This window comes from Mustelus asterias, chromosome 18, assembly GCF_964213995.1.
Source record: "Mustelus asterias chromosome 18, sMusAst1.hap1.1, whole genome shotgun sequence".
NCBI lineage: Eukaryota > Metazoa > Chordata > Chondrichthyes > Carcharhiniformes > Triakidae > Mustelus > Mustelus asterias.
Window position 1 is genome coordinate 82,693,416 of NC_135818.1, and position 19,179 is coordinate 82,712,594.

The window sequence follows — 19,179 nt, forward strand, 5'->3', positions numbered from 1 at the left end:
TGTTGAGTTGGACGATCAGCCACGATGGTGATGAATGGCAGAGCAGGCTCGAAGGGCCGAATGGCCTCCTCCTGTTCCTATCTTCTATGTTTCTGTGTTTTTATGTTACACGTGAAAACACACACACGCATGCATGCACACACATAGAACACACACAGACACATGCATGTGTGTGCACACATATATGTACGTGCACATGTATACACACATATACATTCTCAGAACACACACATACATGTAAACAAAGTACACAGGTGTACCCATGGATGTGTGTACACATGCAGACACGCAGTCACTTTCACTCTCTATCATGTACGCTCTCTCTCTCTCTCTCTTCCTCTCTCTTTCTCATTCCCCCTTTCACTCTTACGTTCACTTCCTCTCTGCCTCGTCCTCTCTATCTCACAGGATGCAAACCTTCCTGCCTTGTTCACTCACTCACACAACCCATCTCAGTCTGTGGTCGGAAGGTGACCACTGTCCATGCCGGTGGGATCTTCCCATCCTGCTGTAGTGAACGGAGATTTAGCTGGGTGCCAGATTCTCCAACCTGGGTGCAGCGGGAGCGAGGTGTGAACGGCCGGTAAGACCGTTTCTCTCTCACACGTGCTCGCCCATACACACTGTCCCCTCTCACGCCGGACTGAAGGTGTCAGCTCCGCACAGAGCAGTGAGTGAGGTACGGCACAGTGCAGCTCATTCAGCCACTCAACCCAGCTCCGAGGCCACACTTTGCAACACTGGCTGCTGTAACTTTCACGGAATGCTGCTCCTCACAGGCAAATTAATATTCATGAGCTATTCTCCAAGCTTTCAAAATCTGCAAAGGGATCTCAGACAGAAATGCTTCTCTGTTGAAGGGAGAGATCTGTTCAAATACCTCATGCTGTTAGCAGCAAGATGCAGTATAAATGTGCGGATGACTGGAGTGCAGGAGAGCATTGCTCCTTCACCTCCCCCCAGTCTCTAACTGGAGGGTCTCCCTGTAACAGTCACCCAGGCACTTCTCTCCAGCTGCAGTGTGCTGAAGGGCAGCAAGCCCAGCATTGCGCACTGTCAACCCACATGAAGGTCATCAGCAGCACTGACATTCATTGCCTCTTGGCCACTTTCCAAGGGCTTGCAGGAGAGCCAGCTTTAGCGATAGACGGACATTGTCATCACTGTCCGCTGACTGCTGCCCCTATCTACTCACGGTGATCTGTTCCCTGACAACAGCCCAGCAGCAACAAGCTGACCTGACAGCACTCTGCCCAAGCACCAGCTACTCTGGGTCACACGCATACACATCGTAACACATGCACACGCATCGTAATACATACACACACATCGTAATACATACACACGCATCGTAATACATACACACACATCGTAATACATACACATGCATCGTAATACATACACACGCATCGTAATACATACACATGCATCGTAATACATACACACGCATCGTAACACATACACACGCATCGTAACACATACACACGCATCGTAACACATACACACGCATCGTAACACATACACACGCATCGTAACACATACACACGCATCGTAACACATACACATGCATCGTAACACATACACACGCATCGTAACACATACACACGCATCGTAACACATACACACGCATCGTAACACATACACACACATCGTAATACATACACGTGCATCGTAATACATACACACGCATCGTAATACATACACACGCATCGTAATACATACACATGCATCGTAATACATACACACGCATCGTAATACATACACATGCATCGTAATACATACACACATCGTAATACATACACATGCATTGTAATACATACACACGCATCATAATACATACACATGCATCGTAATACATATACACACATCATAACATACACACGCATCATAATACATACACATGCTTCGTAATACATACACATGCATCGTAATACATACACATGCATCGTAATACATACACACGCATCATAATACATATGCACACATTGTAATACATACACATGCATCATAATACATGTGCATCATAATACATACACACACATAATACACACGTACATCGTAATACATACACACACATCGTAACACATACACACATCATAATACACACACGTACATCATAATACACATATGCATTGTAATGCATACATACACATCATAATATATACATACACATCGTAATACATACACAGGTATTGTAATACATACATACACCTCATAATACATACGCACACATCGTAATACATACACACATATCGTAATACACATGCATCATAATACATACACACATCGTAATACATACACACACATCATAACACATACACGCATCATAATACATACACATGCATCATAATACATGCATATACATCGTAATACACACCATGCACATCATAATACACATATGCATTGTAATGCATACATACACATCATTATATACACATACACTTCATAATACATACACGTGCATTTTAATACACACATACACATCAAAATACATATATACACATCATAATACACACGCACACATCATAATACACACATGCACATTGTAATACATACATACACATCGTAATACATAAATACACATTGTAATACACACATATGCATTGTGATACATACATGCACATTATAATACATGTGCACACAACATATCATAATACACACATGCGCATCGTAATACACACACATGTTGTAATACATGTACACACAAAATAATGTATGCACACACACCGTAATACACACACATGCACACATGTGGTGATCCTTGGGCTAAATCACCACCAGTCAGCTCTCCCCCTCAAAGGGCAGGTTTTCTGGGACTATGGCAACTTTTTAAAACATCACAATACATGCACACATGCACATCATATCACACACACCCATGTTGTTATACATGCCCACAGATCATAATACACGCACAGATATTGTAATGCACACACATGCACATTGTAATACATGCATGCACACATTGTAATGCATGTCGTGCATGGTGACACAGTGGTCAGCACTGCTGCCTCACAGCGCCAGGGACCGGGTTCAATTCCGGCCTCAGGTCACTGTCTGCGCAGAGTCTGCACGTTCTCCCCGTGTCTGCGTGGGTTTCCTCCGGGTGCTCCAGTTTCCTCCCACAGTCCAAAGATGTGTGGGTTAGGGGGATTAGGGGGATCAGTGGGGTAAATATATAGGGTTCTGGGAATGGGATGGGGTGGGGGGTGGATGCTGGGTAAGATGCTTTTCCAGAGCGTCAGTGCAGACTCAATGGGCCAAATGGCCTCCTCCTGCACTGTAGAATTCTATGATTCGAGGAAGCCATTTAGCCCATTTTCTCTGCATCAGCTCTTTGTGAGATCAATCCAGTTTCTCCCTCTTCCCCATTAATCAGCAAATTGTTTGCCTTAAATATATTTATTCAATTCCCTTTTGATGGTGACTGTTAAATCCGTCCCCGCCACCCTGACAGGCAGTGTATTTCAAACCCTAATTCTTCACTTAGCTTTCTCCACATGGCTCTTCCAGCCAATGCATCCTAACCAGCACGTCTTTCTGACTGTGGGAGGAAACTGGAGCACCCGGAGGAAACCCACGCAGTCACGGGGAGAACGTGCAGACTCCGCACAGACAGTGACCCGAGGCGGGAATCGAACCCGGGTCCCTGGCGCTGTGAGACAGCAGTGCCACACCATGCCGCCCAAGGTACTTTGGCACATGGGGCGGCACGGTAGCACAGTGGGTTAGCACTGCTGCTTCACAGCTCCAGGGTCCTGGGTTCGATTCCCGGCTCGGTCACTGTCTGTGTGGAGTTTGCACATTCTCCTCGTGTCTGCGTGGGTTTCCTCCGGGTGCTCCGGTTTCCTCCCACAGTCCAAAGATGTGCGGGTTAGGTTGATTGGCCAGCTTAAAAATTGCCCCTTAGAGTCCTGGGATGTGTAGGTTAGAGGGATTAGTGGGTCAATATGTGGGGGTAGGGCCTGGGTGGGATTGTGGTCGGTGCAGACTCGATGGGCCGAATGGCCTCCTTCTGCATTGTAGGGTTTCTTCTTCTTCTTCTTCTTCTATGACATTGTCACGGGGTGTTTTTATAGGTCCCGGTTGTTCTATTTCTGTTCTGAATTGTGGAGGGAGTTAGGGTTAGGGTTACTTGCAGTGATACGTTCTGTGACATGTTGGCTTTCTCTTGTTTATTACAGGTCACCGATGACCTCATCGTGTCTTCAGCCGAGTGCGCGAGTGATGACGAGGACCTTGACGAGTGCGAGCCCAGCTCAGGTGGGTTAGGTCAGTCCATTTTCGCTTGCTTCTTCTTCCTTCTTTTGAGTAAAAAAAAAGATAACTTGTCGAGGATAAAGTAGTAATAGAAATGGCTAGAGAAATCCCAGTCTAAGGCATCAGGTCCCATGGATCAGTGTGTGTGTGGCAGGGGGAGGGAGGGAAAAGTGAGGAGGAACTCCAAACGGTAAAAGATCTCCTGAGACAATAAAACGGAAAGGAGAAAAAAACAGGGGGGGGAATAGAAAAAAAAACGAAATGAGTTGTTTGATCAACAGATGACAAATTGGAATTACTGCCTTGGAATCCTTCTGGGAGCCTCTTCAGAATAAATGAAATGTTTGAGCAGGGGATAATGAAGATTTCACGTTAATCCCGCTAATTGCTCTGCTGCTCTTCAGTGATAGCACACAGACCCACGGGACCTCGAGTGCGGTTAACATGGTGTCGTTTTCACACTAATTTTTGCGGCTGCCGGGAGCTGAGCCCAGCTACAGATAGCCCGAAATTAGTCACAGACGGGGGGGGGAACCGTGTTAATCTGACCGATGCCCCAAAATGTCTGCCGTCAGTCACGTGATCGGTCTCCCTCGTCCCCTCCCTCCCTCCCTTTAGCGTTTACTTTGCAGTTACAGTTATGTTTTTTTAGCTCACTGACGGAAGCATTTTGACTTGTCACTGCCGCATCACGGAGTGATATCGAACTAATTTATTGCAAATTTTAGGCTGGTCCTATTTTTTTTTGTTCCTATTTCTCTCTCTCTCTCTCTCTATCTCTCTATGTTTTAAGGCTTGCCTTGGGCTAGAATATTGTAATAGAGAACAGATATCAAAGAATTTCTGTGTATGATTTTTATTTTGAAACCTAGAGTGATACTTTCAGGCTTACCTACATATTTAAATATATATATATGTGAAATATGTGTATATATATATTTATATATATATAAAAATTAGCGCAGATGAAGAGATACAGAGCAAAAGATTTTTATAGCAAAAAAAATATTTTACTGGGCTTGCATTTTCTTTTATTTTTAAAAAAATAACATTAAGTAAATATATTTGATACAGGTCGATCGAATGCCCCTAAGTTTTAAAGAGACCCTAAGTTTTCTACATACCTTTATTTCATTTTTTCTTTTGGGGAGGGAGGGGAAAGTATTTTTTTTCGGGGGAGGGGGGGGGAAAAAAAATGTAAGTTAAAATAAAAGACAGATATCAGCAGTCCCTCACCATCAAATCATATGTTTACACAGAAATTCACTCCCTCATTCTAACCCCCAGCATCAGCAAAACAGTTGCATGGGATGTTGTTGATCTCAGTTGACGCATGCTGATTTAAGTTCGATTTTCCATTGGCATTATGCAGCCGTTGTAACTGACATTATTCGCTATCACACTTCACCATGTGTACCGCATGTAATTTTGGTAGTAGAGAATGAAGAAACCTATATATATATTTGCATTAAATATATATATATATACATTCATATATATTTTGTCAAAAAAAATAATATTTTTGGAGGCACTTTTTTTTTAAAAACCAAAATAAAAAGACTTTGTTCTTTTTTTCTCGATTCCTTTATTTTTTTTTAAAAACCCGCAAAAAGAGATTTTTTTCTTTTTTCCCACCCGCCACCCCCACTTTTTTAAAAGGCAACAAAATCCTTTCTTGCCATCGAAACCCAGCAGGGTGGCTGGTTGATGACTTTAAAGAAAGTTGTGTATGAAAGACTAAAAATCTGAATTCAGTAAGAGGTCGACAAACAAGCGCTCTGCTCTCCACTTCTCCCCCTACCCGTCCCCCACCCCCACACACCTCTCCCTCTTCCTCGCTGTTAACTGCTCGTCTAGCCTTTATATCTACAACCCTCCAAATAATTTTTTTTTTTAGATATATATTTGTGTGAAATATCGATTTGCCTTTTTTTGTAAAAAAAAAACAAGAGAAATGCAGATGGCATAAAAAGAATTTTATTGTCAGGAAGCATTGTTACTTACCAAACGATTACCGATTCATGTTAAGCAGTCATCTTTGGTATACTACAGTGGTAGCTCCTCTCTATTGAAAATTAAAACCAAACCCACCCTCTTCATGACTCTATAATCAGTGCATGGACTGTGATGGGGGCCATTGTTCTGTCTCATAGCAAGCTGCTGGGGATCAGTCATCTGGCCTGCAGTGTTCGCTGGGGAAACAGTTTGTTTTATGAGTTGTATTTGGTGTCTGTGTGGTCACTACCCCGGAGCTGCCACCTCTCAGTCTGCTCCTGTTTTATTTATTTTTGTACCCTCCCCCTCCCCCTTACTGGGAAACTAGTGACGTCCTTGGTTTCTGTCTGTGACTTTACTGTTCTCGATGTTGTGCCGTCATGTGATTCTGTTCTCTGTTTTTGTAGAGGTTTGTTAAAACTTGCTCCTCTTCTTGCCACCCCTTCCTTTATTCCCCACCCCCGCCCACCCCTTCCTTCCCCAACTCCTCAACTCTTCCTTCAAGGGAAAACCAAATTTCCACAAGAGCAATAGTCGAGCGTTGACTCAGAGAAAGAAAAGCTTTGTCCAGTTAACGCGACGGTTATTGGGAAACGCGCACACTTGTTTTGGGACATTTTTCCAGGGTTTCAGACTCTTAACAACTGGGGGAAAGCTGAAATAGCAGTGCCACCAGATGCTGTACCGTGATAAATTGGGAAATATAAAATAGAAACCAAAACTTGGCAGGCAGTCACCCAAACTGTACCCTCTCCACGAGATGTACCAACGCTGGGAGCTTGCTAGACACAGTTTTGTGAAGATGTATTTTTCGTTTCAGCTTGACAACTTCACATTAGATATTTTCTAATAATCACCAAGTCACTGAGAGGTGGGTGATGTGGGGTGGATGGGGCGCATTGGACAAAGATACAAAGATGTGCAGGTTTGGTTGATTGGCCATGCTAAATTGCCCCTTAGTGTCCCGGGATGTGTAGGTTAGAGTGACGAGTGGGGTTGCAGGGATAGGGCTTGGGTGGGATTGTTCTCGATGCAGACTCGATGGGCCGAATGGCCTCCTTCTGCACTGTAGGGATTCTATACTGTTTTCACTTCTGTTTGTTAGTCTGTAAGTGAACAAAATGTATCTTGCTAGGGCCCAGATCAGAAACACCAAGGTATATTATGGAGTTAACCTAGATCCCTTTATTTGATTTTGGCATTAGGGTGAGCATAAGATGTTTCACTCTAGGTCAGGTTCGATTGACTCACCAGGAAGCTTTTATTAAAACAAACTTTATTTCGGAACACAGTTAGAATATAACAAAAAGAGTTAGCATAGCTTTTACCAATTAAAATACTTAAACATGACAAAATATAATTCTTAACAGCTATTCATCTCTACAGGTCCAATTTAAGCAATATCCCCACAGACATAGAATCCCTACAGTGCAGAAGGAGGCCGTTCGGCCCATCAAGTCTGCACCGACCACAATCCCACCCATGCCCCACTCCTGCAACCCCAAACATCTACCCTGCTAACCCCATGACACTAGGGTCAATTTAGCATGGCCAATCCACCTAACCTGTACATCTTTGGACTGTGGGAGGAAACCGGAGCACCCAGGAGAAACCCACACAGCCACGGGGAGAAAGTGCAAACTCTATACAGACAGTGACCCGAGGCCGGAATTGAACCCGGGTCCCTGGCGCTGTGAGGCAGCAGTGCTAAACACTGTGTCACCGTGCCACTCAAAATACTTCCTTTTTAAGTACCAATTAGCACCAAAAACAGATATGTTCATGTGGATGTGAGATTTCCAGCCTTTTAACCCCTCGGGACAGATACAGAAAGGCACCTGCTTTCTGACTCCCATTCAGTAGTTCCAAGAGAAGGATATATCCTCAAACAGCAGAACATTCAAGAACGAGACTTAGTTTCTGGCAAATCCCAGTCTCCAGATTTCAGAGAGAGAAAGAGCTACTTCTCTCTGCTGCACCCAAACAGCAACTGAAATGGGTTTCTCTCTGTGAGCCTAGTCCCACCCAGTCACATGACTTTTCCTGTCAAAACCTAATCAAGCCCCACTCTGCAAAACCCCAGAGGAAAACACTAAAGTAACAACCCTGCATTAGTCCAGATTAAAACAAACATTTCAGCAATTAAGATCAATTATGTTGCTGCAGGAACAACAGGGGCTGCTGGATGCAGAAAAAGTGGCACTGATAATAAAACAAACTGCTACAACAAACCCTGCACAAGAAACATGACACAAATACATTTCTTAAAGGCAAAGTTTTGTCACCATTTCAAAACTAATGGATAGATTTCAGTGAAGGTTGAAGCACAGATAGCGTCCAAAATAAAAACTGATTCCTATTTTGGCAAAGATGTAAATCTGGAATTTTTTAAAGGATCCATTAACATTGGGAGACAGGGCAAATTGCCTTTTTTTAAAGAATGTTGTTGATTGTCTCATTCAGAACCTCATCGATTATTTTAGAATGTCATGGATTGCCTCAACTTCTGTGGTGCAATCTTTTCAGATTTTTAAAATGCGAGCAGAATTTTCAGAGCAGGTTGTTGGATGTGGATTGACTCGAATAGTGAGATGAAGGCACTTAGGAATTTATTTTTTCAACTTTGCAGATGCAGAGCACGAGCCAGGCAGATACAGGCCTGAAGGGAGAGTTACGCAATTGTAACAATGTTGAGATAACACAGTGTGACGGGGCTATGCTTTCCACTGAGTGCCAAATCAACTTGTTAAATAGGGGAGCTTTTTGGGAGGGTAATATAGTTGAGAGTCGGGGGGGGGGGGGGAGCTGAGAGTGAAGCAATTAAAGCACCAATTTGATTTGAGCCCAGTCAAAATGACTGGGAGGAACGTATGCTTTATGTGATGAGTTGTGGTGCAGTATCAAGTGGCCATGGACCTATGGACTACAGGAGGAAGATTGTCTGGCAAAAGGAAAGCAGCAAGACCTGCACTTCTGTAGCACCTTTGACATGTTGCCGCTGTTGTCGTGTGGGAAATAGTAAGAAGTCTCAGAACACCAGGTTAAAGTCCAACAGGTTTATTTGGAATCACGAGCTTTCAGAGCGCTGCTCCTTCCTCAGGTGGAGCACTCATCTGAAGAAGGAGCAGTGCACCGAAGGCTCATGATTCCAAATAAACCTGTTGGATTTTAACTTGGTGTTGTGGGACTTCTTGCTGTGCCCACCCCAGTCCAACGCCAGCATCTCCACAATGTGGGAAATGAACATGGCTGCAGTTATGTAGTGCCTTGGTGAAGCCACTGCTGGAATATCATGGGCAGTTTTGGTCTCTTAATCCAAGGAAACATGTTCTTGCTATGGAGGGAGTGCAGCGAAGGTTCATGGGATGACAGACTGATGTATGAGAAGAGATTGAGTCAGATTAGGATTATATTCACTCAGAGTTTAGAAGAATGAGAGGGGATCTCATAGAAACTTCCAAAACTCTAACAGGGTTAGACAGGGTAAATGCAGGAAGGATGTTCCCGATGGTGGGGAGGTCCAGAACCAGGGGTCACAATCTGAGGACATGGATAGGCCATTGAGGACTGAGTTGAGAAATTTCTTCATCCAGAGAGTGGTGAGCCTGTGGACTGGAATTCTACTGTTCTGCCCGCCATGGCTTTGGAGCAGGCAAGGGGCAGGCAACAGAAATGTCCGTTGACCTAAGGCGGGAATTTCCAGTCTCGTTTGAGCTAGGCAGAAAAATCCCGCCACTGAAATTCTCTACCACAGAAAGTATTTGAGGCCAAAACATTGTATGAAGGAGTTAAGTATAGCACTTGAGGTTTAAAGGATCAAAGGATATGGGGGGAAAGCGGGAACAGGTTACTTGGTGATCAGCCATGATCATAAAGAACATTGGAACAGGCTCGAAGGCCAAATGGTCTCCTCCTGCTCCTCTCTTCTATGTTTCTCGATGGCCTGTGGCATGTTTACAGGAAGCATTACTCTGAACGGAACATGTTTTGTTAGGTCAGTGTATTCCACGTAGATCAATGTAACTGACCCAAGGTTCAGTCCTTAATGTCCTCTCACATTGCGGCACGGTGGCGCAGCGGTTAGCACTGCTGCCTCACAGCGCCAGGGACCCGGGTTCGATTCCCGGCTTGGGTCACTGTCTGTGTGGAGTCTGCACGTTCTCCCCGTGTCTGTGTGGGTTTCCTCCGGATGCCCCGGTTTCCTCCCGCGGTCCGAAAGATGTGCTGGTTAGAGTGCATTGGCCGTGCTAAATTCTCCCTCAGTGTACCCGAACAGGCGCCGGAGTGCGGCGACTAGGGGATTTTCACCGTAACTTCATCGTAGTGTTCGTGTAAGCCGACTTGTGACACTAATAAATAAACTTTACTTAAACTTAAACAACATTGCCCAACGTGGCAAAAGGCTGTCAGCATGCACCATTTTGAAATGGTCTCACCACAAGACCTGGGGTTCATTGTGATCCTGGCTGGAAAATACTAATGGAAGCAAAGCAGTCGCTATTGGCCTTTTCTCCAGAGGCAGCTGGTACGTGAGGACAGGAAGGATCCAAGGATCTGTCACATAGTTACATGGTTCAGATGGGCCTGGGTAAGATGCTCTTTCAGATGGAGCGAGGAGACTTCTTGCAAGCTGCGCCCAGCATTTCTTCTAATTCTGTCTTTTACTCTCGTTCTATGCATGACATTCTGCACTCGCTCGTTTCCTTCTCTATGAATGGTATGCTTTGTCTGTATAGAGCGCAAGAAACAATACTTTTCACTGTATGTTAATACATGTGACAATAATAAATCAAATCAAAATCAAATCAAATCAGTGCAGACTCGATGGGCCTCTTTCTGCATTGTAGGGATTCTATGGTTCTAATAGGGAGGATACTAGAATGTCAAATGTCAACACATCAAAGAACAAAGAATAAAGAAAATTACAGCACAGGAACAGGCCCTCCAAGCCTGCACCGATCACACTGCCCGTGTGAACTACCCTTCCGGGGACCATATCCCTCTATTCCCATCCTATTCATGTATTTGTCCAGACGCCCCTTAAACGTCACTATCGTATCTGCTTCCACTCCCTCCCCCGGCAGCGAGTTCCAGGCACCCACCACCCTCTGTGTAAAAAACTTGCCTCGTACATCTCCTTTAAACCTTGCCCCTCGCACCTTAAACCTATTCCCTTCTAGTAATTGACTCTTCCACCCTGGGAAAAAGCTTCTGACTATCCAATCTGTCCGTGCCCCTCATAATCTTGTAGACTTCTATCAGGTCGCCCCCCTCAACCTCTGCCATTCCAGTGATTTGACGAACTGGGGGGCGGATTTCCCAGAGAATCCAGGTTATCCAGCCTCTCCCCCACATGGCACGATGGGATAGAATATGGGCAGAAGGTTCCACCTGGTTGTCACCTTTACCCCACTCCCCCCCCACCCTAGCTATGACTGTAACACTACACTCTGCACTCTCTCGTTTCCTTCTCTATGAATGGTATGCTTTGTTTGTATAGTGCGCAAGAAACAATACTTTTCACTGTATGTTAGTATATGTGACAATAATAAATCAAATCAAAATTGTAAACTACATCTGGAATAGATATTCTTCTATCAGGTAAAGTTGGGCTGAATGGCCAGTGTGTGCATTGTACATTCTGTGCAAAGCAGAATGTCTCCGATTGTCACTCCACTCTGTTGCAGTGTTACAGAATAAGCCCGAGTGAATTGGGTGACTGAATGTTGCTCATTAAGTAGCGGCCCGCTGCATCAGCATCGGTTTGGATGCGAGCACTGTTCAGTTAGGTAGCGTTGGAAAATTAAATGCCAGCCTACGCCACATTTCCCTCAAAAATAATCTTCTATTATTAATTCCCTTTGTCTTTATTTGTTAAATTCATAACATTTTCTCCCCAGGAGGAGAAGAAACTCGCAGCAGCTCATTGGACAAGCCACGCTCACAGCGAGACAGCAACTGGCTGATTGATATACCCTTTTGTTTTGTGTTAAAACCTCCTGCTGCTGCAGCAGATTCCAGTGATGTCCTCCCTTAGCTTCCTCTTAATTTGATTTTTTTAAAAAAATAATTTGTTCTCCCGTTCTCTAAACTGAATGCACATCCCATGTAATTTGATAATCGTAGACAGTTTATTATCGACAATGGGCGGCGCGGTGGCACAGTGGGTTAGCACCTGCTGCCTCACAGCGCCAGGGACCCAGATTCAATTCCCGGCTTGGGTCACTGTCTGTGTGGAGTTTGCACGTTCTCCCCGTGTCTGTGTGGGTTTCCTCCGGGTGCTCCGGTTTCCTCCCACACTCCAAGGATGTGCAGGTTAGGTTGATTGGCCGTGCTAAAAAATTGCCCCTTAGTGTCAGGGAGACTGACAGTGTAAATATGTGGGGTTACAGGGATAGGGCTTGCGAGGGATTGTGGTCGGTGCAGGCTCGATGGGCCGAATGGCCTCCTTCTGCGCTGTAGGGATTCTATGATGAGTCCGTATATAGGGCAAAATTGCCAGTGCATTTGCTGGGCTCAACACATGGTAAAGAGGCTGTTCTAAATGTGACTCCAGCTGCAACACCAGCCCAGTTTTGCCTTCTGGGGCAGCAAGCAAGTCACTCAACCACCTCCTAAGGGCACCCGGGGTGGGAAACAAAAGCCAGTGTTGCTGCATGCCACGCATGAATGAAGGTATAATGGGACACCAAAGGGCGACCAAGGGCGGGGTTTGACAGGGTGGATGCTGAGTCGGATGTTGAGTGACTAATTGAAGCTGACCTCTGATAGGTCTCTTTCTCACACACTTCAATAAGAGAGGATGCTTCTGCTGACTGCTCTGATGAGAATGCCATGGCAACAGATTTGTCGCTCTTCTCCCAGCATTGCCCTGGTCCCAGTCACCATGACTGAACCAGGAGCCTCCTGGTCTTTGTGCCTTACCCCATTATAACGGGTAGCCTTTTACAGGTTCAAGCCCCGAGGCCTGTTAGTATTAACCAACATGAGATGACTGCTACCTGGACATAGGCCCAACATCCCCTCAGAATGGACAATCATAGAATCCCGACAGTGCAGAAAGAGGCCATTCGGCCCTTCAGTCTGCACCGACCACAATCCCACCCAGGACCTGTAACCCCACATATTTATCCCCCTGACACTAAGGGTTAATTTAGCATGGCCAATCAACCTAACCCGCACATCTTTGAACTGTGGGGGGAAACCAGAGCATCCGGAGGAAACCCATGGAGACACGGAGAGAATGTGCAAACTCCACACAGACAGTGACCAAAGGCCAGATATTGAACTCAGGTCCCTGGCGCTGTGAGGCAGCAGTGCTAACCACTGTGCCAACATGCCGCACCATCAGGGCAAGATGTGTGATGCCCACCAGATTGCATGTTGACGCATACATTTGTCCTGTCATTTTGACTCCATGTATGCCGGAATCTTACCACTCTTCATGCCGGCGGGATTTTCCCATCATGCTGCAGTGAACGGAGGTTTGGCTGGTTGCCAAATTCTCCGACTTCGTTGCGGCGGGAGCGTGGCATGAATGGACGGCAAAATTGTGCTCATAAAGTGTGCTTTTGTTTTAGAAGACCCTCATAGGAGCACACTGCTGTATGTGAATCCACCAATTGATCATTCTACAATACCCAGCCATGTGGGTATTGCAGAGTGCACGGTGGCACAGTGGTTAGCGCTGCTGCCTCACAGCACAGGGACCGGGGTTCAATTCCAGCCTTGGGTCACTGTCCGTGTGGAGTGTGCAGATTCTCCCTGTGTCTGTGTGGGTTTCCTCAGGGGTCCTCCAGTTTCATCCCACAGTCCAAAGATGTGCGGGTTAGGTTGATTAGCCATGCTAAATTGCCCCTTAGTGTCAGGGGATTAGCAGGGTAAATAAGTGGGGTTGTGGGGATAGGGCCTGGATGGGATTGTGGTCGGTACTCGATGGGCTGAATGGCCTCCTTCTGCACTGCAGGGATTCTATAACAATGTACATCACATTGCTGAGCAAATCTCAGTTGATTGTGTTATCTCCTGATTTAGTCGTTACTTTTGAAAAAGGAATAGGGTTGCATCAAAATGGCCTGAATCAATAGTAATTACATTTATATTTATTTAATATTCAGATGCGATTCCTTTAATATTGAGACTCTTGAAGTTTGCTGCAGAATTTATTGAAATTTCAATCTTTTCAAATTGGTTTGATGAATTGACATTTTCACTCAAGTTGATTAATTTGAAGGTTCAGAGCTGCCTGAGTTCAGAGCGCTGGAATAATGGTCATTAAAGACAGAGAAAGACTGAGCAAACAGGAGTTAATCGGGGAGAGCCAGCGGGGTTTTTTGTTCAAGTGAAGTCGCGTGTGCTTAATCTCGTTCAATTATCTTGGCGGAGGTCGCTAATGAGGAGTGTGTCTGGACGTTATCCATATGGACTCATCAGCAAGGATCCAGACAAAAAGTCAGAGACAGAGTGTACAGAAATGGGGGTGGCCTTTTGACATGGCTTGGAACAAGGTGGGAGATAAGAGTTAGTGAGTACAGATAGAGGACTCTGATTGGCAGGATAAAGTTTCAAAGTTAAAAGTTTAAAGCTTATTTATTAGTTACCAGTCAGGCTTACATTAACACTGCAATGAAGTTACTGTAAAATCCCCTAGTCGCCACACTCTGGCGCCTGTTCGGGTACATTGAGGGAGAATTTAGCATGGCCAATGCACCTAACCAGCACGTCTTTCAGACTGTGGGAGGAAACCGGAGCACCCGGAGGAAACCCATGCAGACACGGGGAGAACGTGCAGACTCCACACAGACAGTGACCCGAGCTGAGAATCGAACCCGGGTCCCTGGAGCTGTGAGGTGTTAACCAGTAGGTGAGACATTGTTGGAAGTATTGTTCAAATGCAGCTGTATATGACCTCAGGTGTTTAACCAGAAATGATAAGGCAATGAGGTAATGCTGCAGTTGTAGAAAGTTCAGGTCAGATCCTGGAGGAGTACGACATTAGGCACCGCATCTGAGGACAAATACTTTGACCTTTTGAGGGGATCAGGCAGATTCATTGGAATTATACCGGGGATTAAAGAGTTAAGTTATGAAGACAGGATGTATGGGCCTATGGTTTGTATTCCCGTCGGTCTAGAAGGTTGATGGATGATTGAATTGAGATCTTCAAAGGGATTCAATGGGGCAGATACAGATAAATTCTGTCCTCTGGAGGAAGAACAGAAGAGTTTTATTCTGTCATGGGTTGTGCGTGTCATTGGCTGGGACAGCATTTGTTGCCCATCCCTAATTGTCCTTGAACTGAGTGGCTTGCTGGCCCAGTTCTGAGGGTATTTAAGAGTCAACCACCTTATTGTGGGTCTGGAGTCACAGGTAGGCCAGACCGGGTAAGGATGCCAGATCAGCGATCGATGATTATTGAGACCAGTTTTTTAATTCCAGACTTTATTGCTCACATTTAATTCCACCAGCTGTTGTGGCAAGATTTCAATACATGTCCCCAGAGTATTAGTCTGGGTGTCTAGATCGTGAGTCCAGTGGCGTTCCCACTGCACCACCATCCCCCCCGGGAGTTAGGGTCACAGAGGAAGAGAGAGTTGTATGAAATATACAGGCAGCAAGGAACAGATCAGATGCTCGAGGAGTATAAAAAGTGCAAGAAGCTACTTAAGAGGGAAATCAGGAGGACTAAAAGAAGACATGAGGTTGCTTTGGCAGACAGAGTGAAGGAAAATCCAAAGAGCTTCTATAGGTATGTTAGGAGCAAAAGGATAGTGAGGGATAAAATTGGTCCTCTTGAAGACCAGAGTGGTAGACTGTGTATGGAACCAAGAGAGATGGGGGAGATACTAAATGGTTTTTTTGCATCCGTATTTACTGAGGAAACGGGCATGGAGTCTACGGAAATAGGGCAAACTGGTAGGGAGGTCATGGAACCTTTACAGATTAAAGGGGAGGAGGTGCTTGTGGTTTTGAGGCAAATCAGAGTGGATAAATCCCCAGGACTGAACAGGGTATTCCCACGGACCTTGAGGGAAGCTAGTGTTGAACTTGCAGGGGCCCCGGCTGACATATTTAAAATGTCAGTATTCACGGGGGAAGTGCCAGATGATTGGAGGGTGGCTCATGTTGTTCCGTTGTTTAAAAAAGGTTCCAAAAGAAATCCGGGAAGTTATAGGCCAGTAAGTTTGACGTCGGTGGTGGGCAAGTTATTGGAAGGTGTGATAAGGGATAGGATCTACAAATATTTGGATACACAGGGACTTATTAGGGAGAGTCAACATGGCTTTGTGCGTGGTAGGTCATGTTTGACCAATCTATTAGAGTTTTTCGAGGAGGTTACCAGGAAAGTGGATGAAGGGAAGGCGGTGGATGTTGTCTACCTGGATTTCAGCAAGGCCTTTGACAAGGTCCCTCATAGGAGGTTAGTTAGGAAGGTTCAGTCGCTGGGTATACATGGGGAGGTAGTAAATTGGATTAGACACTGGCTCAATAGAAGAAGCCAGAGAGTGGTTGTGGAGGATTGCTTCTCTGAGTGGAGGCTTGTGACTAGTGGTTGGTGTGCTGCAGGGATCGGTGTTGGGTCCATGGTTGTTTGTCATCTATATCAATGATCTGGATGATAATGTGGTAAATTGGATCAGCAAATTTGCTGATGATACAAAGATTGGAGGTGTAGTGGACAGTGAGGAAGGTTTTCAAAGCTTGCAGGGGGATTTGGACCAACTAGAAAAATGGGCTGAAAAATGGCAAATGGAATTTAACGCAGACAAGTGTGAGATATTGCACACTGGAAGGACAAACCAAAGTAGAACGTACAGGGTAAATGGTAGGACTCTGAAGAGTGCAGTTGAACAGAGGGATCTGGGAATACAGGTACAGAATTCCCTAAAAGTGACATCACAGGTGGATAGGGTCGTAAAGAGTGCCTTTGGTACATTGGCCTTTATAAATCGGAGTATCGAGTATAAAAGTTGGAGTGTTATGGTAAGGTTATATAAGGCATTGGTGAGGCCGAATTTAGCGTATTGTGTACAGTTTTGGTCACCTAGTTACAGGAAGGATGTAAATAAAGTTGAAAGAGTGCAGAGAAGGTTCACAAGGATGTTGCCGGGACTTGAGAAGCTGAGTTACAGAGAGAGATTGAATAGGTTGGGACTTTATTCCCTGGAGCGTAGAAGAATGAGGGGAGATTTGATAGAGGTGTATAAGATTTTGATGGGTATAGATAGAGTGAATGCAAGCAGGCTTTTTCCACTGAGGCTAGGGGAGAAAAAAACCAGAGGGCATGGGTTAAGGGTGAAAGGAGAAAAGTTTAAAGGGAATATTATCCCTACAGCCAGCCAGGTCTTAAAGGTAAAGACAATGTGGGTGGAGGGAGCATTAAGCACAGGTTAATTAAGCACAGGTTAACCTGTGCTTAATGCCCCCTCCACCCACATTGTCCGTATCTTTAAGACCTGGCTGGCTGTCGGGATTCGCATTCTAATTAGTATTCTGTAACTTGATTTTGTGTCTCTGTGCCCTGTTTGAGCGCAGATTTCCACTCCATCTGACGAAGGAGCAGCGCTCCGAAAGCGAATGGTATTTGCTACCAAATAAACCTGTTGGACTTTAACCTGGTGTTGTGAGACTTCTTACTGGGATTGTTGGTGCAGGCTTGATGGGCGGAGTAGCCTCCTTCTCCTGTATAGATTCTGTTCTATGATTCTATGATAAGTCAATTTCAGTTCTGTGGCAAGACTGGAGAAGCTGGGGTTGTTCTCCTTAGAGAGGAGAATATTTAGGGGAAATTTCGTTGATGCATTCAAAATCATGAGCGGCTTTGACAGAGTAAATAAGGAGGAAGTGTTTCCCTCGACAAATGAGTCATCAGAAGACATGGCTTTAAGATAACTGGTGAAAGAACCAGTCAGGTAAATGAAGGGAGGAGTTTTTAACGTAGCGGGTTGTTCTGACCTGAAATGCGCTGTCTGAGAAGCTGGTGGAAGCAGATTCAATGGTAACTTTCAAAAGGGAATTGGATAAATCATTGAGGCAAAAAAAGTTGCAGAAGTAGATGGAAAGGGCAAGGAGGGGACTGAGGAGTTCATAGCTCTTCCAAAGAAAGGACACAGGCTCGATAGGCCAAATGGCCTCTTTCTGTACGGTTGATTCTATGATATGGAACAAAGGTGGTAACTAAGGGGATGAATGGACTTGCAGGTGTAGTTGGACTCATTTAAGTTCAAAGGTAGCTTCTGTTATCAGCTAAGAAGATTATTTGGCCCTCGTTCTATCACGTTGACTAAACTTCACTCTCACAGCCTCTCCAATGCGAGTAGAGGTGGGCCATTGCCAGTGAGAACCCAGAACATTCCTGGCCTTTGATTCAACAAGGCTGTGGGTTCCTGAGTTCCTCGCTCTTTTTTTAATTTGTTCATGGGACATAGGCATCATTGGCTGGCCCAACATTTATTGCCCATCCCGAGTTGTCCTTGGAGGGCAGTTCATGGTCAACCACATTGCTGTGGCTCTGGAGTCACATGTCGGCTAGACCAGGTAAGGACGACAGATTTCCTTCCCTAAAGGACATTAGTGAACCAGATGGGATTTTATGACAATGGTTTCATGGTCATTAGACTTTTATTTCCAGATTTTTATTGAGTTAAAATTTCACCATCGGCCGTGGTGGGATTTGAACCCAGGTCCCCAGAGTATTACCCTTGTCTCTGGATTACTAGCCCAGTGACAATACCACTGTGCCACTCCATCCCCAGCAAAGCACAAGCTCACATCAGCCCCATTTTTAAGCAGTTTGGAAGAGATCACTTCTCGTTATCTTGTCGGTTCCTCTCGGTCATGTTTTGAAATCCAATTGCTCCAAAGATGGGCGCAAGAAGAGGTTTTAAGAATCTCCTGGCTCAGAGCTCAGAGTGTGGACGGTTA

General features: G+C 45.1%; 1 protein-coding gene across 45 annotated transcripts in view; it reads left to right on the forward strand.

Moving 5' to 3' along the window:
• nrxn3a (neurexin 3a) overlaps positions 1-19,179 on the forward strand; it is a 1,279,906-nt gene that overhangs the window by 1,226,361 nt on the left and 34,366 nt on the right. For 21 of the 45 annotated variants that reach the window (XM_078234405.1, XM_078234424.1, XM_078234407.1 and 18 more), the window contains 2 exons: positions 4,185-4,267; positions 13,900-13,907. In XM_078234405.1, coding sequence (XP_078090531.1) covers positions 4,185-4,267; positions 13,900-13,907 — 91 coding nt within the window. Of the gene's footprint in view, positions 1-4,182; positions 4,273-13,899; positions 13,908-19,179 lie in introns of all 45 variants that reach the window. The other 24 variants (XM_078234442.1, XM_078234435.1, XM_078234440.1 and 21 more) reach the window with 3 other exon arrangements.